Source organism: Sander lucioperca, chromosome 15 (genome assembly GCF_008315115.2).
Source record: "Sander lucioperca isolate FBNREF2018 chromosome 15, SLUC_FBN_1.2, whole genome shotgun sequence".
Lineage (NCBI taxonomy): Eukaryota > Metazoa > Chordata > Actinopteri > Perciformes > Percidae > Sander > Sander lucioperca.
Window position 1 is genome coordinate 29,342,438 of NC_050187.1, and position 22,426 is coordinate 29,364,863.

The 22,426-nt window shown below is 39.1% G+C and overlaps 2 protein-coding genes across 6 annotated transcripts in view; both read left to right on the top strand.

Moving 5' to 3' along the window:
• The first annotated feature begins 1,111 nt into the window (after positions 1–1,111).
• Positions 1,112–6,577, top strand: ciao2b (cytosolic iron-sulfur assembly component 2B). Of its 2 annotated transcripts, XR_004895172.1 has the most exons (6): positions 1,112–1,367; positions 2,396–2,475; positions 3,396–3,521; positions 3,999–4,044; positions 4,197–4,485; positions 6,565–6,577. XR_004895172.1 is itself a non-coding variant. In XM_031315926.2 (5 exons), the coding sequence occupies exons 1-5, from the start codon at positions 1,241–1,243 to the stop codon at positions 4,295–4,297; spliced, it is 480 nt and encodes a 159-aa protein (XP_031171786.1). In that variant the 5' UTR covers positions 1,112–1,240; the 3' UTR covers positions 4,298–4,846. The 2 variants fall into 2 exon arrangements, 1 of the variants encoding a protein (XP_031171786.1); XM_031315926.2 differs by lacking the exon at positions 6,565–6,577 and having other exon boundaries at positions 4,197–4,846.
• A 2,062-nt stretch (positions 6,578–8,639) lies between these two features.
• Positions 8,640–22,426, top strand: part of wipf1b (WAS/WASL interacting protein family, member 1b) — a 29,680-nt gene continuing 15,893 nt past the window's right edge. The window contains exons 1-3 of one of the 4 annotated variants that reach the window (XM_035992044.1): positions 9,190–9,206; positions 10,487–10,488; positions 20,425–20,532. The gene's annotated coding sequence lies outside the window, so the exon portion shown is untranslated. The other 3 variants (XM_031315922.2, XM_031315923.2, XM_031315924.2) reach the window with 3 other exon arrangements.

The following is a 22,426-nucleotide window of genomic DNA, read 5'->3' on the forward strand; positions in this document are numbered from 1 at the left end:
TGAATGGACGAATGCATAAATGGCTCATACAGTGAGCAATCGTTTTCTGCTTGCAAGCTTTAAACTACAAAGCTACTCCAGGTTAAGTTATTTGTGTTTTACAAAACACTGAACATTTTCATCACAAAGTGCTATGACATTGAGGCTAAATTAATCACAGCACGGCCTTTACCTGTAAATAAACTTTGCTTTTTGAACTACAACTTGTGGCTTCTGGGAGCTAGTTTTAACTTTTTTTTTTAGTATATTGTCAGTATATTGCAGGCTATAGACAAACTTTAAATGGTGTTGCTGTTCAGGGTTAAAATGAGCAGTTTCTGCCATCTGCAGGACAAACAGGAAATCACAACCAGCCACAAGCACTCAGGTGTTCTTAAAAGACATTACATTTTTAAGACAACTGAAACATATAAACACTAAAAAGGCATTTGGAAACAAAGGAAAAGAAAAAGCATGTTTCAAAAACAAGCACATAGTATACAGCTAAAAAAATATACACTCCTAAATATAAGGAGGACACTATGTCACACAATAATCCATCTTGTTGTAAGTAGTTTTATTTCAAAGGTCTTCCACCTCCTGTACATATATGCATGGCCAGTGGTGGAATGTAATCAGTGCATTTACTCAAGTACAAGTTTGACATACTTGTACTATTTTTTTATGCAACTTTCTACTTCTACTCTGCTACATTTATTTGACAAGTACAGTTAGACGTACTAGTTAAAAATAGTGTGAAAAAAATATAGAATGTGCTTTTTATAATATAATGCAGTAGCCTACTATACTAGTAATCTACTCTATAGTTTACACAGTATCTTAAATGGGCTCCACATTGACAACATTAAAATGCTCTGAAATGTATTTGTTAGTAATAAAAACGAATAGTATTAGTTATATACAGTTATATTCTACAGTTATATACCACTGTGGAATTAGTTATTCTGTATAAAGGGTATGCTTACTTTTGATATTTCAATTACATTTAGCTGATAATACTTTTATTTAAGTAACATATTGAATTGAGGATAGGATCGGTGTACTTCCACCACTGTGCATGGCAGCTACCTTACTTGTTGGGTGACTGTACCTTTAAGACTTTCTCTCTAGCTCTTTTGGACTCTGTCGCTTTCCGTTGTTTCAGAAAGCATCCCATGGTTGGTGTAGTGTGTTGTACTGCGCAACTGGTTCACATCAAGAGATTTTTTTTGCTTAACGTGGACTATATTAACGTCTAAAAATGTCTGGGGGAACTAGTTTGGAGAACGCAAACCCTGTGATTTTTGAGCGGTCTGGGGAGAGGCTGCTGACCGCGACGGACGAGGATGAAGACGTCCATGACCCCATCGACGACAGAGAAATATTCGATATCCTGTTTTTAACTTCAGGTTTAACGCCTGAAGAATAATATGTGTGCTTGTTAAACTGCTATTTAACTGATACTGTGGACACAAGTCATAATTCTTTTCTTTTATGACATGACTAGCTGTTGCATCATTTTTAGATGACGTAACGTAAAGATAACAGTGTTTTTGTACGGTAATTTTAACTGACAGTGGTGGAAGTACTTAGATCCTTTAGGCTAACGTTACTTAGCTAAGTAAAAGTACAAACACCACACTGAAAATACTACACTAACATTACATGTAAAAGTCCTGCATTTAAAACCTTAATTAAGTGAAAGTATATAGCTACAGTCTATGGTATGCATGCTAGGTATCATCAGCAAAATGTAGCCTAAAGTTGCTTAGCTAAAGTATGAAAAGTATTGATTGTGCAGTAAAATGTTATTATATATGATCTTTCTGGATTAATATTACTGCTCCATTAAAGTGTATTTTGCATTTTATTGCTGTAAATGTTTAAGGTTGTGCAGATTTTTACTCCTTCATATACAGTAGCCTATACTTTGTGATCCAAGAGGCTTTTTAACGACTTTATTTAGCTCAAGAAGTAGGAGAAATTCCTCATCACATAAAGGCACACTTCATCCTTCAGTTTGACATAAAAATTCAAAATCACCAAACCTGGAGATACGTGGTTTTCATGGTTATTCTGATGCCCATGATGACTGCCTAATGAGATGTTGAATTAATGCTTGACTAAAGGCAGAATATACGTGTGTAACAAATATGCAGACAGCCGATGGATCAGTAAAACAAAATAGCTTAATTTACAATCAAAAAGTGAGAAACATTTCTTTATTCACTTTGCTTTGTGAGTTTAGGTTATTTACAGCAAATGTACAATTGCATAACTTGTGTTTTAACAAAAAAAAGCCCAATATTATTATGACTGTCTTCCATAATAAGATAATGACTACATTAGAGTGCAGCACACATAGGCAGAACTTGTGTTTTTATTGTGTTGTTTTAAATTCTTTAACTCAAGTTACATCTGATCAGATCCATCAACGACCCAGAGCATCCTCTGTCTCTGGAGGAACTCAATGTCGTGGAGCAAGTCCGAGTCAAGGTATGCACCTTTATTTGTGTGTTTTGGTGAGTGTCTTTAGGTTTACTAAAGGGAATGGGGGAAAAAAAGCAAGATATTATGTAATGGATTTACCGATATCCTAACTTAGTGAAGAAAAAGTTAAACTTGACCACCATTCATCCCTTTTCTCCATCCTTCTGTCTCTAATTGACCTGACTTTACAGAGCCTTTAACTGCACTAACAAAATAAGTGTTTTTCTTAAAGGAACACGCCGACTTATTGGGACTTTAGCTTATTCACCGTAACCCCCAGAGTTAGATAAGTCCATACATACCCTTCTCATCTCCGTGCGTGTTGTAACTCTGTCCGACGGCTCCACCGGTAGCCTAGCCTAGCACAGATCCTGAAGGTAATCGGTTCCAACTAGCCTACTGCTCCAAATAAGTGACAAAATAACGGCAACATGTTTCTATTTCTATGTTGTGATTTGTATAGTCACAGTGTGTACAAATAACAAGGTCACATGAGATACAGCCATCTTCTAACCGTATATAAACTGGGAACTATATTCTCAGAAAGACGAAGCATTGCTACTTCTGTGACTATACAAATCACAACATGTAAATAGGAACATGTTGGCGTTATTTTGTCACTTATTCGGAGCAGTAGGCTAGTTGGAACCAATTACCTTCAGGATCCGTGCTAGGCTAAGCTAATGCTGGGGGCGTCAGACAGCGTTACAGCACGCACGGAGATGAGAAAGGTATGTATGGACTTATCTAACTCTGGGGGTTACGGTGAATACGCTGAAGTCCCAATAAGTCGGCGTGTTCCTTTAAAAACAAGTAAACCAACTTTCACAGTACACAGCCTTCGTCACTGCAAATCACCCTTCATCGCTAACGAGTAAAAGGACATTTTATAGAAAGAATCATTTCATTCATTGTCTTTTTCTTAGGTTAATGATGCAGAGAGCACTGTGGGTATTGAGTTCACACCCACCATTCCCCATTGCAGCATGGCAACACTCATTGGTCTGTCAATCAAAGTAAAGCTGCTACGATCCCTGCCAGACAGGTTCAAAGTAAGTGTGAGTGTGAGTGTGTGTGTGTGTGTGTGTGTGTGTGTGTGTGTGTGTTTTTGTTTAACTATATTCATGGGGTCCAAAAACCGGGAATACAGTATACGTGTGGGGTGCAGACAGCTTTGTGGGGCCAAAATGCTGGACCCCACAACTTCAAAGGACTGTTTGAGGGTTAAGACTTGGTTTTAGGATTAGGGTTAGAATTAGGTTATGGTTAGAGTGAGGGTAAGGGTTAAGTTTAGGCATGTAGTTGTGATGGTTAAAGGTAGGGTAAGGGTCTAGGGAATGCATTATGTCAATGATGGGTCCCCACAAAGATAGTGAAACGCACCAGGTGTGAGAGTGTGACTGTGTGTGTGTGTGTGTGTGTGTGTGTGTGTGTGTGTGTGTTGGTACTAGAGATGCACATTTAACATCAGCTCTTTTGATTGAGTGTTAGTTAATATGAACAACATGTGTTTTTCTGTTTTTGCTCAGATTGATGTCCACATCACTCCCGGGTCTCACGCCTCAGAGGAAGCAGGTAAATAGCATACAGAGACAGCAGGCATGATGGGATATTAGATTGTATTTTCCACTAGTCATAACACTGTAGCTACTGCTCATTATTAAGTGTAAGGGCTTGATTGTGTGTTGTGTAAATGTTTTCTTTCTCATATGGTTTATATTGGGCAGTGAACAAACAGCTGGCAGACAAAGAGAGAGTTGCAGCAGCTCTGGAGAACTCCTCGCTGCTGGAGGTGGTCAACCAGTGCCTGACCACCAGGGGCATCTGAGCAGCCAATCAGCTTTGCCGTCTTCTTGCTTGCGTCCACTGAGCAGCCAATCATGTTTGGCTCTGTCTTTGACAACTGAGATGTATCTGCCAAGCTCTCTACCCACCCATCACCAATCCAGATGGGTATAAGTGCAGATGATGGACACTGATGCAGAAAAACAGTCAGGATCATACAGAGTTCATACAGTCTGTTCAAAGGTTTCCTGGAGAAAAGTACAGGAAAACACAATTGTTGAATGTGTTAACCTAAAAAGAGTAATAGAAACTGTTACTCATCAAGTACAATAGTTTGACAAAGTAGAGAAATTGTACTTCCATCTGTGAATGTAGGGGTCATACGTTTGTAAAAAGTTGAGAAACTCTGCCCATCAGGTCATAAAGTATAATTCCTGTTTAATATTATTAACTGTGTATTCTAACATATGCAATGAATCAATTTAGAATATTTGGACTCAACATTTGCAGCAACAAGCCCCACCTTTATACAATATTAATGCTTTTGACTTTTTATTAAAAATGTACAGATCAGAAATTAAAATTTAATGAAGATAATATGTGTGTGTTTTCAAGATTTATTTCTTCAAGGAATCCAAAAAAATATGTCATTAGATTTGGTGGTTTTGACTACCTAATTTATGGCAATACACACATCTTCTGGAGATACATATAAATTGAAAATCTGAATGCAGACAATATACTGTATATACGACCCGTAATAAATATATATACAGTACTGTGCAAAAGTTTTAGGCAGGTATGAAAAAATGCTGTAAACTAAAAATGCTTTAAAAAATGGAAGTGTTAATAGTTTATTTTCATCAATTAACAAAATGCAGTGAATGAACAGAAGAGAAATCTAAATCAAATCAATATTTGGTGTGACCACCCTTTGCCTTCAAGACAGCATCAATTCTTCTAGGTACACTTGCACAAAGTTTTTGAAGGAACTCTGCTGGTAGGTTGTTCCATACATCTAGGTGAACAAACCACAGATCTTCTGAGGATGTAGGCTTCCTCAAATCCTTCTGTCTCTTCATGTTATCCCAGACAGACTCGATGGTGCTGAGATCAGGGCTCTGTGGGGGCCATGCCATCACTTCCAGGACTTCTTGTTCTTCTTTACGCTGAAGATAGTTCTTAATGACCTTGGCTGTATGTTTGGGGTCGTTGTCCTGCTGCAGAATAAATTTGGGGCCAATCATACGATGATGGTATTGCATGATGGATAAGTATCTGCCTGTATTTCTCAGCATTGAGGACACCATTAATCCTGACCAAATCTCCAACTCCATTTGCAGAAATGCAGCCCCAAACTTGCAAGGAACCTCCACCATGCTTCACTGTTGCCTGCAGACACTCATTGTACCGCTCTCCAGCCCTTCAGCGAACAACCTGCCTTCTGCTACAGCCAAATATTTCAAATTTTGACTCATCAGTCCAGAGCACCTGCTGCCATTTTTCTGCACCCCAGTTCCTATGTTTTCGTGCATAGTTGAGTCGCTTGGCCTTGTTTCTATGTCGGAGGTATGGCTTTTTGGCTGCAACTCTTCCATGAAGACCACTTCTGGCCAGACTTCTCCGGACAGTAGATGGGTGTACCTGGGTCCCACTGGTTTCTGCCAGTTCTGAGCTGAAGGGAAATAAGCTTGATGTGTTTTTCATCTGCTGCACTAAGTTTCCTTGGCCGACCACTGCGTCTACGATCCTCAACGTTGCCCGTTCCTTTGTGCTTTTTCAAAAGAGCTTGAACAGCACATCTTGAAACACCAGTCTGCTTTGAAATATTTGTCTGGGAGAGACCTTGCTGATGCAGTATTACTACCTATATACTATAATTGGTTGATCATACACCTGACTACAATCCTACAAAATCCCTGACGTTTTGCAAGTACCTATAAGAATTGATGCTGGTTTGAAGGCAAAGGGTAATAACACCACTTTGCATTTTGTAAATTGATCAAAATAAACAATCATTATTTATATTTTTGAAAGCATTCTTAGTTTACAGCATTTTTTCACACCTGCCTAAGACTTTTGCACAGTACTGTATATATATATATATATATATATATATATTAAAAGTCTGATTTATCTGCACAGGCCCAGAGCTGTTTTAGGCAAGGCAAGGCAGCTTTATTTGTATAGCACATTTCAGCAACAGGGCAATTCAAAGTGCTTTACATGAAAACAGATTAAAAAATGAAAAACAGATAAAATACGAGAATAAAAGTTACAGTGCAGTATAAGAAATTAAACATAAAAGAGCAGTTAAAACAGTTAAATATATAAAAGCCGATAAAATAGAATTTCTCTTTATATGCTTATATAGATTGTCATACTGTGTCAACAATGCAACTTCAGTATAAGAAATGAACAGTTATTTAAAGAAAGGCAACATCAATAAGAGAGGTCTTCAGCCTTGATTTAAAAGAACTGAGAGTTGCAGCAGACCTGCAGTTTTCTGGGAGTTTGTTCCAGATATGTGGAGCATAAAAACTAAACGCTGCTTCCCCTTGTTTAGTTCTGACTCTGGGGACAAGCAGACCTGTCCCAGACGACCTGAGAGGTCTGGGTGGGTCATAGTGTAGTAGCAGATCAGAAATGTATTTTGGCCCTAAACCGTTTAGTGATTTATAAACCAGCAAAAGTATTTTGAAATCAATTCTTTGAGGCACTGGAAGCCAGTGTAAGGACTTAAGAACTGGAGTGATGTGATCCACTTTCTTGGTGTTAGTGAGGACTCGAGCAGCAGCATTCTGAATCAGCTGCAGCTGAAAGAGGGGAATTTAGACTAATTTGTAATATATTGTGAAATCGGTTCAAAGAAGTAGACCCTGTCAGAGAGGAGTTGAGTCAACTGTATGGTTATTTTCAAGGCTGTAGATAGTGGTGGTATTGTGAAAAATGCAGTAACCTATTAGCTTATTTTAATGTTTGCTTTCATCCAGCAGGAGGCGCTCTTATCCTGTCCCTGCAAATTCAGTAGAGGGCGCTGATAATGAGAAGTCTCTGTTCATCAGATCTGAGGAGGCAATCTGGCACAACAAACCACAGCAAAGAGTCGTCCAACATGCTTGTCCACCCACTCCCACCTCACCAAGCACCTAGGCTTTCTTTTAATCTTATTCAACCAGACAAGCTCATTAAGAACTTAGTCTACACAAATGAAGAAAGTATTACTGCCACAAATCTTTCATTACTTGGATAACATAGCGGGTTGTGTATGTAAGTTATACACACAATAGGAGATAGTGAAAGTGATTACTCACTCTAAAATGTCACTTTTACTCAGACAGGTTTACTCACAGAAGCCTAGCACTCTAAACAAATTATAGGAAAACATATTTAATATTTAGCTCTTGTTCCTATTGAGGTTAAATGTCTGCCAAATAAATATAATTTTAATATGAATTATGATAACTCACAATAAACACACTGGCACGCGGTTTATTATGTAGCCTTTATTGTAGGAAATACAATACAAGATGGTTATGTAATCCCACTGTTAATCTTGACTCTGGGAGCTATTTGGGGCCACTCTTGTCCAAATGCCCCAGTTTAGTGATTGTGGGCATAAATACATTAATTTGTAACCCAGTTATAAATATATACATATTATTTTTAGGTTTTTAGGTGGGAAAATTTGTTGTTCCTTAGGCTAGACTTTTTTTTTTTTTCTTGTTCCACATCTGGAAACATTGCATCACTGCTAAAACCCCGGATAAAAGACCCAGCCGGCACAGCTGCATTAGCCGAAGCCAGAGCCGTACATACACAGGGTTTAGTCAACCAAACATGTCACCACAGGGGGAAAAGGAACAAGAAGCCAGCTCAGGACAGCAACAGAGTGAAACTTTTCAAAATGTATGGCACTGACAAACAACACAAAATACAGGTTACTTATACTTAGCATACATACAATATATACCTACAATAATCTGTAGCCTACTTTTTTATTACAGCAGTACATTTAGCTATCTGGAATGGGAGGTGGCCATGATTTAGGGCTGGACAGGGACAAATTATAGATGATTGTTAGAAGCATAGATATTCTATATCTATGGTTAGAAGGTTGAGTTGTTTTCAGGGGGGCAAGTTCTGACGATAACGTTAGATGATACTGTTGCTAAGCAACATGTAAAAAGAAATCTGATCTGTTGCTATGCAAAGAGCTTCTAAAAACTAGGACATAGAAATAGATAAAGTTCTTATAAAAATTAAACCTCAAATAATTTGATACATATGTATCCATTTGTTACAATATTAGGCCTATAAAAAGTTAGTTTCACCCATAGATATAAAACAGTTTTGTTGTTTTATATTGTACGTAGAGAACTGATATTGTATATTACTCAGGATGTCTTCGTACATCTGAATGTAACATTATATTTCCTGACATGGAGACTTATCCCAACCCCGTGTATGTACGGCTCTGGATGAGGCCAGTTTAGCTGGCCGGTCTGTCTGCCTGCCAGTCCTCTGCAGACTTCAGGATTGGCTGCACAGGGCTCATCAACACCAACCACAGCATATTCACGCTCGATGGAAGAATATTAGCCGTGCACGGCATTTCATACTTACAGAGGTACGTCAAGCAAAACGTTATCTGAAGTTCTAAGGTCTAAGTTTTGGGTTTGTGTGCGTGTGTGGGAAATAGCTTCAGTGAAGCGGAAACCGTGACACCCGAGTTCGGTTTTACAAGCAAAAAGAGAAGTTGTCATCTTCCAGAAAGCAGCTGGGACTGAGTCCAGCAGTGATGGCGAACGAATTGAGACGAACTGTTTACTTCGCCGTCTACAGAGGCGTTTAGTCGGTTACAAACGTCTTGCAAACTGGTACAGGGCTCTGGCAGGGGTTTTGGCAACAGGCCAAGGTTTGTCCTTTCTTCCACCCACAAATGATGGTCAGTGGTGAGTCTTGTATTAACGTTTTTTTTTGTTTTTTAACTCCCTGTGTTTTCATAAACTACTCTGTTGTGAGGATGTAGCTTGTCACATGTTGTCAAGATGAACATAATAAGGCATGTGTTTTGAGTTGTGTGTTTTTTCCAAAAGGAGAGAGTAGAGAAATAGCTGGGGAAACAGACTGTGTTTTCACATATTTGGGGTTTCTTTTCAAAGAGCTTTGTAGGGAGTAGGGACCACTGGTGGTTACACACACACACACACACACACACACACACACACACACACACACACACACACACACACACACACACACATATGCACACACTAAGACATGCTCTTGACTTCAGCTGGACATTTCATTCACATCATTAATGACATAAAGTCAGAAAGTTAAGGAAAAGTAATTTCTTTGTGTGCGTGTGTGTGTGTATGCCATTTGGCTCTAAGCACTCACTCTCAGTCCATGCACTTGCATAGACTAACACTCCAAGGCTGAGCTACTTCTGTAAACATTAAGTTTATAGACAACTGCTTGCTTTGAATGGAGGAATTCAGAGTTTACACATATGCCAATATGGCACTAAGATAGGCAACAGAATAATGCAACTGCTTTCCTCTTCGGAGGCCTGTCCACTCATCTTCTTACAGAGCAGATAGAATAGACAGAAGAATCATGATGACTAAAATTGATTTACACAAGTTAAAGGTCCAGTGTGTAACGTGTTTAGTTGTTCATTATCAAAATCTGTGTTGCCCGTTCACAAACTTGTCCTTTTTCATGAATATTTACCACCACCATCAATTCCAAGTATTCCTTTTGGCTTGAAATGTTACGTTTGCATTCGCATGAACTGGGGTAGACGCTCCATATTCATGCGCCATCTTGAAATACGTTAGCAGTAAGGGACATACAGGACATACTGCTCCGCCTTTCGTGTTTTCGCTGTCACATGATAAACTCACAGGTGCTGCTAATGCTGCTAATGGGTATCGTAGCTTCCCAGCCCCAGCAAGTTTGAAGAAGGAAACATTGAGGACCACACATATTCAAAATCCAAATTTCAGGAACAGGAGTCTTCTTCTTCACCCAGAAAAAGAGAGAGGCAAGAGACTGGGTTTTTGAAGCGTGAAGGCTACCGTAGCTGTAATACGTACTTTGAACTGCATGGCGCGAGAGAGTTGATTGCGATATATGATCTCAACGTAGATGGGAGAAATTCCCACACATTGGACTTTAAAGGACAATTCCGGCGCAAAACGAACCTAGGGGTTATTAACAGATGTGTACCCACTCTGTCGCTCTCTGGGACATGTTTTCATGCTAATCAAATGAGTTTTTAGCTTGAAAGACGCTAGCACGGACCGCCGATTAGCTTACAACACTAGTATTCGGGGCACAGGGAACGTAAAAACGAATCGCTATTTGTACCACTAAAAAGGCTCAAAACATCACCAAACTTCAACAGTAGCATAATGAGGGTCCCTAAATGTTAACCGAAGCATTGAGAACTTTGTAAGTGTACAGACAGTTACAAAGTTCTCAATGCTATACTAGCATTGTAAGTTAATCGGCGGTCCGCGCTAGCGTCTTGCAAGCTAAAAACTAATTTGATTAGCATGAAAACATGTCCCAGAGAGCGAAAGGGTCGGTACACATCTGTTAATAACCCCTAGGTTCGTTTTGCGCCGGAATTGTACTTTAAGTATGTGTTTGGTCATAAATAGGCTTAAGTGGAGTTTTGACTTAATTGACATTTGTGTTACATGTTCAGTACAGTTAGTCACTGTTAGTTTGTCAGTATGTTTCGTGTTCACTTAATGCTAATATGCTTCGTTCAATTAAATAGATGTATCCCTTTAAAAATGAACAAAGATGTTGTTGTGTACTGCCATAAATTCTCTGGAGGTCTCACTGAGCCATGTTCAGCACCAACAGCCACTAAAAGATGCTGTTTTTATTGCTATGTGGGGTTCTGGTCTGCTCAACAGGAGAAGTTTGGGTTTTAAGTTCATTGTGACATGAGGAACCAGGAGGAGATACTGCCACCCCCAACTACTACTATTTTCATAAAGTCACTTCATTTTTTCCCCACAAGAAGTTAGCAACTAATTTCACTTCATCATATGTCTTTGTGACAATGTTGAAACTTACTGTAAGAGGATCTTAAAGCAAAAGATGGGAATGTTTTGGGTTGTGTTTCAGGCTTTCTCCTGGCTCAGAATGGGCCATTGGGAGGGGGAGACACATATTAAGCGTTGGGTCTGGGGGTCTCTCTCCAGGAAATTTTGAGCGTCAGTGACTTCATTTCTTGCATACTGATGCATTTTTACGCACCAATTTATGGTGAAAATGTCTTTTTATATATATATATATATATATATATATATATATATATATATATATATATATATATATATATATATATATATATACATAAAATGTGAAACATTTCAAATGTAAAAGGAAAAGGATCAACTGCACCAAAACACGGAAGTGGACAACTATTTACTGGGACTACAAGAAGTTCTCAACCAGTTATGAAACTGTCTAAATGTATTACTGATGCCATATATCAGAGAGAGGGGAGGGGAGTTGACTGCTGGAAGTCAAAGACGTTTAGGAGCTTGTGATCTTCCTTTGGCGCTGGCTAAAATCTCTTTGGGGGGGTGCCAAAAATTCCTCTATGCAGGAACAACCATGTGTTTTCCCTGGTTGATAGGTTTTTCAGCTTATGCTCAGCCATGGTGGTTGCATAGTGGTGCTTTGACCTAAACCTTATATCAGGCCACAAAAAAGTCCCTATAGAAACCTATGGGTGACACAACTAATGCTATGTTCATGTTTCTCCACATCCTGTGCTGTGAGTTGACCTTATCTAGCTCTTTTAGAGGAATAACATGCAATAATAAGGAATCTATGTATAGACTTGTGGTCTGTGTGTGTTTCTTCATATTTTGGACTGAGCTGGTTCCTGTGCTGGCTGCCACCCAGCAGAGGCTCTGTGCAGATTCTGTTCTTGGATCTCATCAGTTTATGTTAGGGTTTCATGAGAAGTTTTGGAAATTGCACAGCAGAGGAGAGCCTTGTTTACGTGATCATGTTGCCTCTGGTTGTGTTCTCTCTTCATGGGCTTTGTCACAGAACTAGTTTTGGTTTTTTGAAGCTGTGAGTTCTTGGCATTCCTCGGGAGCTCAGTGGGACGAACCCTGTGTTGGTTAGGAAGTGAGGGGGCTGGGTGAATCTCAGCCACGTCTCCCCGCTCTTCATTATTCTTCTTTATTCACATATATCCTGCAGAGCTGCAGAGATTAATCGATTAATCAATTAGCTGTCAACTATTAAATTAATCGCCAACTATTTTGATAATCGATTTGAGTAATTTTGAGTCAAATCTCTGATTCCAGCTTCTTAAATGTGAATATTTTCTAGTTCTCGTTAAATAATCGTTAGTTGCAGCCCTGATATCTTGTGTCTTCTCTTGAATTGAACAGGTAACACGTAAAGAGAATTGCAACACTACTAAAGCATGTTTTGCGGTCAGAGGATAGCATGTGCATTTGTTTAGCGCGCGTGGGTAGTAGTAGTAGAAACATAATGCAACACTGTGCTCCCTCTTTGTCCTCAGCAGTTTCCTGTGTAAAGCATGTGATCCTGACATCTCTCTGTCCATCCAACACTGAAACTCATGACCATGTGCCTTATGTGTTGTGAATGCAACAGGTCAAAGTCACCAACAGCCACAGCCATAATTTAAACACAAATAATGTATGTGGCCAGTATTTCTGAAAGTCGAAAAAAATGATATTGGATTTACATTTAAAAAGAAGAAGAATGTGGTTGTTGCTCATTTTAATTTTTCCCTATACCACCACTACATTTTAACTACATGAGTAAACATGTAAAAACAGGGTTTCCACAGGGTCTTAAAAAGTGTTAAAAAATCAAAAATGTCAAAATGTTAGGCCTTAAATTCGCTGCAGTATTGTGTTCTAGGTCTTAAATAATTTTAAACCGGTCTTAATTTACCTACGTCCATGTAACGCTACCTCTAATGCTCTTTTTTTTTTCTTTTTTTTTTTTAATTCCGTGGTGTTGTAGTTCTTTCTTTCACTAGTGCAAATATAATTTCACTGTATTACGACTACAAATGAGACCAACATGCAACTTCTATTGCAGCCAATCAGCTTTCGTGTTATTGAGTCTCTTCGGGATCGTACCACAGACATAAAATAGATTTTATTCTTCAGCTATGGGGAAGTGTAAGTTTAGCGATACTTGGCTTGAAAAAACTGAATTCAGGGCTTAGCTGATGTGATAAAAGTGTTAAATTTAATTCATAATGGTCTTAAAAAGTCTTAAATTTGACTTGGTGAAACCTTCAGAAACTGAAAAAGAAGGTTAAGTTACCATTTCAATCAGGAGAGACTTTGTTGCAGATATGCAAAGATTTATTGTACATAAGCATAATATGAAATGTACAGAGTCTTTGGGGATTAGACTCCATCATTAAAAATATTTTAAAAGGGTAGAGAAGCCAGACATATTCTCCCCGATGGAGCCTAGACACTGTTGATGGTGGAGAGGGAACCTGGAGACCGAACGGAGGACCTGTCTGCCGGAAAGGGGTTCAAGTTGCCGTGGTTGCAGATGCCCGGAGGTGGAAGGGGAGGAGGAGGGTTGCATGTTTGCCTGAAAACACAGCTGATAGCAAGGAGAGAAGACATTTAAAGCAGGATGTCATGCTGTGATTGGATCATGAATTTCTTGGCCAATTCTGGTTGGTTTACTGAAAAGTGAACGCCTCTTAAAGGACAATTCCGGCGCAAAACGAACCTAGGGGTTATTAACTGTTGTGTACCTACTCTGTCGCTCTCTGGGACATGTTTTCATGCTAATCGAATGAGTTTGGAGCTTTAATGAGGCTACCGCGGACCGCTGGTTAGCTTACAATGCTAGTATGTAGGGCATGGGGACACTCAAATTAAATCGCTATTTAATACCACTAAAAAGGCTCGAAACATCACCACACTTTAACGTTAGCATAATTAGGGTCCCTAAATGTGAACCGAAGCATTGACAATGTTGTAAGTGTACAGATTAAAAGAGAGTTTATTAAAAAGATAGATTATAAAGACAGTTGCGTTTATGTTTACTTGCGGGAGCCATCTTGAAAACCAGTCATGACTAGTCGAACGCCGTGCAACGTGGAATTCCCATACTGTCTATGGAGATTCCACGTTGCACGGCGTTCGACTAGAGTAGGTACACAACAGTTAATAATCCCTAGGTTCGTTTTGCTCCGGAATTGTCCATTAACAGCTGAATAGTTTTAGGGAGAGATAGTGGTGATTGAAGTACTTTAGAAGACTTCCTGAAAGAATTTGCACTGAGCTTCATACTATATAACTATTTTTTTTTTAATTAATTTTGCCCCACCCTTTGAATTATAACATCTCGTTATTTAAATATACAAGTAAAATGACTATAGTGAATATAGTCTAATGAATTCTCAGTTTGAAAGCTTTAAGCACAGCCAGAGAGAAGCTGATATATTAACACAGTAAAATGACTGTTTCTTGGCATTTGAATTCAACTTTTTTGTAGTTTTCACACAGTCCAAGCACTTGAAGGACGCTTTGTTGCATCTCTGCTTTGGCCTACAGTATATGAGTCATATGTGGTGTGATGTGTGATCACAAAGCATCTTAAGTGACTGACTAGCCTGTAGGATAGCTGCACTAATATTCATGTGACTATGACATGATGACAGGATGGGAGACATATCAGTTCTCTTCTCTTGTCTTTAGTCTCCTTTTTGGAGTTGATTAGGATAACGAAACTAATGAATGTTGCCCTTTTAGATCTGTGTTTATGATGTGGAGTCAGACTGCCCCAGTCCAGGTTCAGTATTGAGAAAACGCCAAGAAACCTTTAAAGCCGATGACATCACTCCATAGTCTGTTGAGACACAGGGACTGATGGTGATGTCAATGGATAACAAAGAGGAAGTATTGAAAATATTGAGACACAACCTGGCAACCCTGTTGGACATCAGGCTGTAGTTTTGATATGGTGGAAAGTGTAGAAACATATAGACCTGAGATGGAAGGATATTTGATATTTTTGCCCTTTCCACATTACATAATGATTCAGTGTTTGCAAGTAACCGATGCTTCAACATTTCAGTCAACAACCTTATGTGTACCTTTGCAAGTGTCCTTTTGTTGGCCTGAAAATACAAATTGTGATGTCATACTTGTGTTAAAGAAGTAGTTTGATATTTTTGAAAAGTTGCCTCTGCTATCAATTCCAATCTCATATCTGTCAGTTAATGAAGCTACAGCCAGCAGACGGTTAGCTTAGCACAAAGACTGGAACTGGGCTGGCTTTGTCAAAATGTAACAAAATCTGCCTTCCAGCACCTTTTAAAGCTCACAGATTATTAGTTATATCTCGTCAGTTTTTTCCATACAAAAACCAAAGTGTGAAGTTGTGAGTGTAGTCTTCTTATACAACTCTCTGCCAGAAAGTGACTGGTACAAGGCACGGGTCGGGGGTATTGGTAAACATAATGACCGGTCACTGCTGTCCAACGCTACCAGGTGATCGGCGGAGACAGGGAGTACATGTATTTGAAAGAGTCTGGCAGTTGTGGCTGACGAAGGTCCAGTCGGGAGTTTGGATGGAGAGTCCACTGAAGTCCACTGTGGTCTGAAGGGCTAATCCTCGCTAGATCACTAGCTAGCGGTAACCGTTAGTCAGGAGGTTGACAGCTAACGTTAGCCAGCTGAAGCTAACAGTCTGTCGATGGCAGTTGTGGCACAGAGGCTGGCAGTTGTGGCACAGAGTCCAGAGTTGATAAATGTGTGGGGGGGTAGAAAGGTGTTAAGAATGACCAACACCTAATCTTAAACTTAGGGTACTTTATTTACTACCACCCGATCAGAGGTTACTTAAATTGGGACATTCAGTCAAAATCAAGCATGTCACCTTCAAACGGGATCTCCGTTTGCAGGGTTCAGGCTGTACCGGACCCTCCCGGTGATCATGCTGCTCTGGGGGACCAGCTGCACAGTGAGAAGCCGCTGCTGACGGGTGCAGAGCTCTGCCGGAACTCCGACTGCTGTCTGTCTGCGCGGCCGTCTGACAGCATCAGTATTAAATTGTTACAGTTTTATTACCGGTTAAAAACGTCTCGTTATCTCGTTAAATAGTAGTCTAATTCGATACAGTTGGTTTTAACGCCTGATGCGAAGTGTAGGCCTATAGGAGTACACATGACAACCCTGAACAAGCAGCGTCGCTCTGCTTCGTCTTTCTGCTGTGCCCCATTCACGTAGTAGTTTTATACTATGTAGGTTAAACTCTGCAATTAATCCGCGGTTCACATGTATAAATGAACTGTGGTGGTCCATTACACTGTAGGCTATATTCAACATCACTGATTAAGTAACCTAAGTCAATCCTACATTTTTCAACTTGGGAGCAAAACATGCTCCTTGGGGAAAAAAAGTGACCATAAAGCCCTGTTCATGCTAATTAAACAACTGGACTTTAGGGTCAAGTGTTGTCGTATCCGGCCCATGTCCCGGATGTGAAAGCCCCCTTACTGGACTACTGAATATAATAATATTCCATTATATTTTGTATTTTGAATTGTTACCTGCCACCAGAATTTTGTGATTTTCTTGCAATAAATATTGACATTTTTACCATAAATTGGTGCCTAAAAATGTATCAGAATGCAGGAATTGAAGTATTTTACCCTCAAAACCCCAGACCCCTCCCCCCCTGCTTTGTGTGTTCCTGCAAAGACAAATTCTGAGCAAGGAAAAACCCTGAAGTATAATCACAGACAGCCATAAAAAACATTTAAATTGCAGAGTTAGAGTTAAAACGGATGAAAAGATGGAGAACCAGACAGACAATATGTACAGTGTCAACAGAGAGAAACATGGACAATCGAACAGACAGTGACAACAAAGAACAACATACTGTAGAGAATGACAGTAACAGCATAAATACAAATTTGTTATAAACGTGTGCTCTTTAAAAAGTAGAAAGCATTGTTTGCCAGTTACATTAAATGTTTAAAAAATTTGTTACATAAGGTATTGCTTATATTATTTCACTATCTGTACACAAATGTAATTAGTGAATGCACATGTCCGTGGGTGGGGCTGCATGGGCGTGGTAATGGGTGTGGGGGTGTGTGTGTGGGTGTGGTAGTAAGGAGAGAGAATGGGAGAAAGAAGTTTGTGTGAGGTGGACCTGGTCACCACAGACCCAAATCTTCTCAGCTGTTGCTACTGTCATATGCTGCACTGTGTCTTCATGTGGCACATTATTTATATTATAACAAGGTAATGCAATGTGTAATCAAGTGATGACTGATTAACAGTAATGTAAATGCTAAATGCCCTAATACCTGTTGATACTACAATAATGCAAAGTATAGGCTCTTAACCTTGCAGTTTTGCACATATCATGTAAGACTCAATTTCTCCATTTCTTTGCACAAAACTCTCTAGAAAGTGCCATATAATGGTTTATTTTTCAAAAAAATGTCCCGGGGGGGCATACCCCCGGACCCCCCTAGGGAGAGCCCCCCCACATAACAAATCCCAATTTAACCCCTGCATACAATGTTCTATGCAAATAATATTAATGATTACTTTCATTGAATTTGGGGTGTTTCATTCAATTTTATAGCATTTGAAAAAAAATGGGGGGGGGAGGTGCTGTCGCAGCGTCATGGGTGCGGCATATTTTCCTGCTTTTTTGTCCTTTGCCAATCACACCTATGAAAACTACATTTCAGCAAAAAGTCACAGACACTGAATACAATAATGACTGCTTGACATCCCTGCTTCTGCCATCTCAAAATTGATTGAATTGATTCAATCTACAGTAGGGCTGCAACTAACAATTATTTTCGTTATCAATTAATCTGACGATTATTTTCTGGATGAATCGTTTGGCCTCTAAAATGTCAGAAAATGTCCATCCCAGTTTCTCAAAGTGAATGGTTGATGTCTTCAAATGTCTTGTTTTGTCAGTCCAAAACCCAAAGATATTTTGTTTTAATATATCAAAAAAAGAAAAGCAAATCTCCATATTTTAGGAGGCTGAAAACAGACTTTTCTGTCAATTTGCATGAAAAATCGATTATCAAAATATTTGCCGATTCTTTTTCCGACGATCCACTAATGGACTTATTGTTGCAGCTCTAGTTCAATCAACAAAAACGGAACATTATGACTCTTAATCGATTGAAGATTTGACATTTGGGCTGTCTCGTTCTATATTTTTAACAATACAATAATGGTAAGTGCTGTGATTTTTGGGAACAACTGATTTCCGAGAAATAAACTTTAATTTTTTTTAACCTTTTTAGGCGGATGTGGAATTATGTTTTGCTTTTGGATGTTCATTTCATTCTCAGTCATTTTTACCAGTATCAGTTCCAGTACGTGCAATGACTCAAAAGGCTCTTGTAGCTTACATTAAGTTCCTGGTGCACATTTGTTTTGTGCCGAGGCTAGGTGCTGACTTAACAGTGTGAGCATGTTTTTCTTGATGCAGTAGCCAATTTTAATGGCCTCTGTGGGGAACACTGGCCCTTTTTATGGTTAACTGAAGTACCAGCTCAGACACGTTTTTCCCCTCCCTCCCTGGAGACTAGAGCCTGGTAAAGAAAAACAGCTGAGTACAGGGGAGAAAGCCAAGGTGTCTTTTTAAGACGCAGCTCTGGTGCCGCCGTTGGCTAGAGAGAGGAGACGAGAGAGAGTATTGAAGTGCAGCCGATGGTGGGTTGGCAGGCTGCCGCTGACTGTGTTGCGAGGCAGGAAATGTGACACGGAGAGCACAGGAAGTGGCTGCTGTGGAGCTATGCTAACCCTTTCGTCCAGCAGCTTTAGGGGCTGGGATCAATTCACTTTCAGTTAAACATAAGCCGTTCTTTATTTTCTATCAGTAAACCAGAGGGGATGGCTTTTTTCCTTTTTTTAAAGTTTAGTATTTCTTTTAACGTGATGTTTGAAGGCCTTGTCATGTCTAATATATTTCAGAATGCATGCAATGAAATCCACTTTCTGACGTTGATGAATTCCAACTAAATGAGAAATTTGATTAGAAACCAATGCAATTTAGAAGTACATAATACAGAATACTGAAACACTCTGCCTCTTTCTATTCGTCTTTTACTTCTCCATTGTGGTCGTCAGTGTGTGCATGTTTTCATACACAGTCGTGAAATGATAATCAATGGTCACTGTTTCTCATGGTAAAAAAAAAAACAGATGAGTGAACAGTCACTTCTTCTATTTTAACATTATGGGCTCTCTTTTTCTTTCCTGTGTAGTAGAGTGTGTAATCAATCATGATCTCAGACACCACTGACGTTTGATTAGGTGATGCATGGTTTATCTGACGTGTATAGTCAATGTCAAAATGTCCCAAAAAAAAAAGCAACCTTCTATCGGATTTTGATTAAATTGAAAGTAAATGATGAAGACGATGACCACGGATCATCTCGTTGCTGTTTGCCCAGCGGATGTCTGCACCTTTCAAAGCAAATAACGTTTTTGAGAAGAATGTCTATGAATTTGACATGAAAACATGCATTGGCTGTAGTTTTGTCATCCATGGCAATACTGGTGCATTAGTGTGTTAAAGTTTAAAAAAAATTGTCATTATTTATAATAATGAATAAAACAACAATCAAGTTTGCAATCAGTTGTTGTCTTTGATTTAATGCATTTGTCACTGATTACGCCTATTTTTGTATATATTTTATTTGTATTTTATGTAAATATGTGCTGTAAATCTATTAAAATAAAAAAACGATGCACATTTACAATGTAAATGTAAAGCTTTTTTATTAATTATAAGCGGATATAATTTAGGGCATTGTTCAGCTTTGTACACAGCATTCTGGGTATATATTTTGTTGGACTGCTACTTGAATGACTGAAATGATCTCCACATAATGATACCTGACATGGGGTGGATTTATATTTCCCCATGTTGTAAAACCTCCCCAGGTGGGGAACTGAAAAAGAGGAAGTGGCTGTATATAAGGTTTGTGTGTGTTGAAGTGGAACTTCTCTGAATGTGACTTTAGAGGAAGAGGAATCAAGAAGTTGTACTCGGAGCAAATGTTTTTTTTTAAAGATTTTTAGATAATGCTAATCTTCCGCTTTTTTCTGTTTACAGCTGTATGTGGCTGCTCTTCAAATTTTGCATTTTTATGAGGAATGAACTAAGGTGCTTCTTCTACTGTCTTCTGAACATACTGCTGATTCTTCTATGGACACAGATTGAGTAAGTATATTTTTTTTTGCCACTGAGAGATTTTTTTTTTTACCATGTTGTAGAAGTAGAACAAAAACATTTTGGAGAGGTGTCTTTTGGTGACCAAAAACTTATTTTCCCTTTTGCGATGTGGTTATGATGAAATGATGTGTTGAAACAGATTGCTGATGTATTGCTGAAGTGTATTAGAGGACTGCAGCCCAGCCTTGTTTAAAACCAAGTGAATTTGTTTCCTGTGTGTAAAGCTGAAAGGATAAGGTGATTAATCATTTAGTTGATAGAAGGAAAATGTATCTGCAGCTATTTCTATGATGCAGTCGGTTGTTGTTTTTTCAAATGCTAACATGACAAAAGTTTGAAGTGAGTATGGAGTGGGAAACTTTATTCAGACCAGACACAATACACTTACTAGCTCCATCAACTCTATTATAAGGTGAGAAATGGGAATATTGCTTTGCCTATTCAAGCTTCCTATTCCATTACAGAGCTGTTCATAAACAGCCTGTGAATGTGTCTGTCAAGCTAAATAAAAAAGTGTGATTATGGGAAGGTCTGGTGATAAATTATCAACAGGGTTCAAAATGGGCATTATCCACCAGCCAAATGCTGGTGAAACATGCAAGTGTCTGGTAGCTGTGCTTCACTTACCTGCCAAAGAAAAACAATGGTAATTTATTGAGTGGCTGGTAACATTTGAACATTCACTAGACATTTGGCTGGTGGACGAAAAGTAAATTTTGAACCCTGATTAGCAGTCCTTAAAGAGACCGTTCTTAACTAACGCCCCGCTCCACAGATGTTAATCAACATTTCCTTCCTGAAGATCAGCATTGTTGTCTTGTTTAGAGGTAGACAGTTTATGCAATTGAGGGAAACCAGAGAGAAACGTGGAAGGTGGTTAAATGACATATTGCTCAGTGATTTGATCTGCCAGGGCTGCAGGTCTGATAACTTTTAGAAGCATCTGTAATAAATGTGTGCAGGGGACCTCTTCTAGTCTGCTGAAACTTTGTCCATATTTAAACATACTTAAGTCACATCTGGTCACACAGCACACATATCAAGGAAACACACACACAATCCTTTTCAAAAATCCCTCAGTTACGTAATAAAACAAATACACAGGGGCTTTTCTACAGAAGACACTCATCTGGGAACGTTTCCGTTACAAAATGTATTCAGCATTAACTTCTTTATTTGAAGAAAGGTAAAAATAACCTGCTGAGTCGAAGTCTAAAACAACAGCAATAGAACCACATCTGTTGCCTGATACAGCATGTGTGTGTGTGTGTGTGTGTGTGTGTGTGTGTGTGTGTGTGTGTGTGTGTGTGTGTGTGTGTGTGTGTGTGTGTGTGTGTGTGTGTGTGTGTGTGTGTGTGTGTGTGTGCGCGCGCGCGCATGCGCACACATCACAGGATGTTAGCTTAGCCACTCAGCACTGTTCCTGCACAGCCGACACATTTATTACTACACTGGGCTACATTCAAAGTGGCTAAAATTACCTTTTAGCACTATCTCATGTTCACGATCAACTCAGATTTGGAACTTTGTAATGACGAGCAGCACTATGAATTTTTCTTGATAATCTCCAGAGGAGACAGACATAGATATACTGTATTTAAATGTTGTTAATTGTTGAATTACACAAGGTGGGTTTGATTTGTCTCGTTTCTGGAACCTGAAACTGTAAACCGTTAACTATTGAGCTGTCTGAGAGCTTGGGTGGAGTTGAATTAAAAGTGATGGCAGGTTTTCCACTTAATGATATACCCACTACCACCCACCATCACCCCTGTAAAAACCACATGTTTCTACATTGAACCATTGAATCTTTTTTTAGTTATTCTAAGCTACTTTCCTAAGATCATTTTTTATAGTTACGCTTCAGCTGCTGATTTTGAAT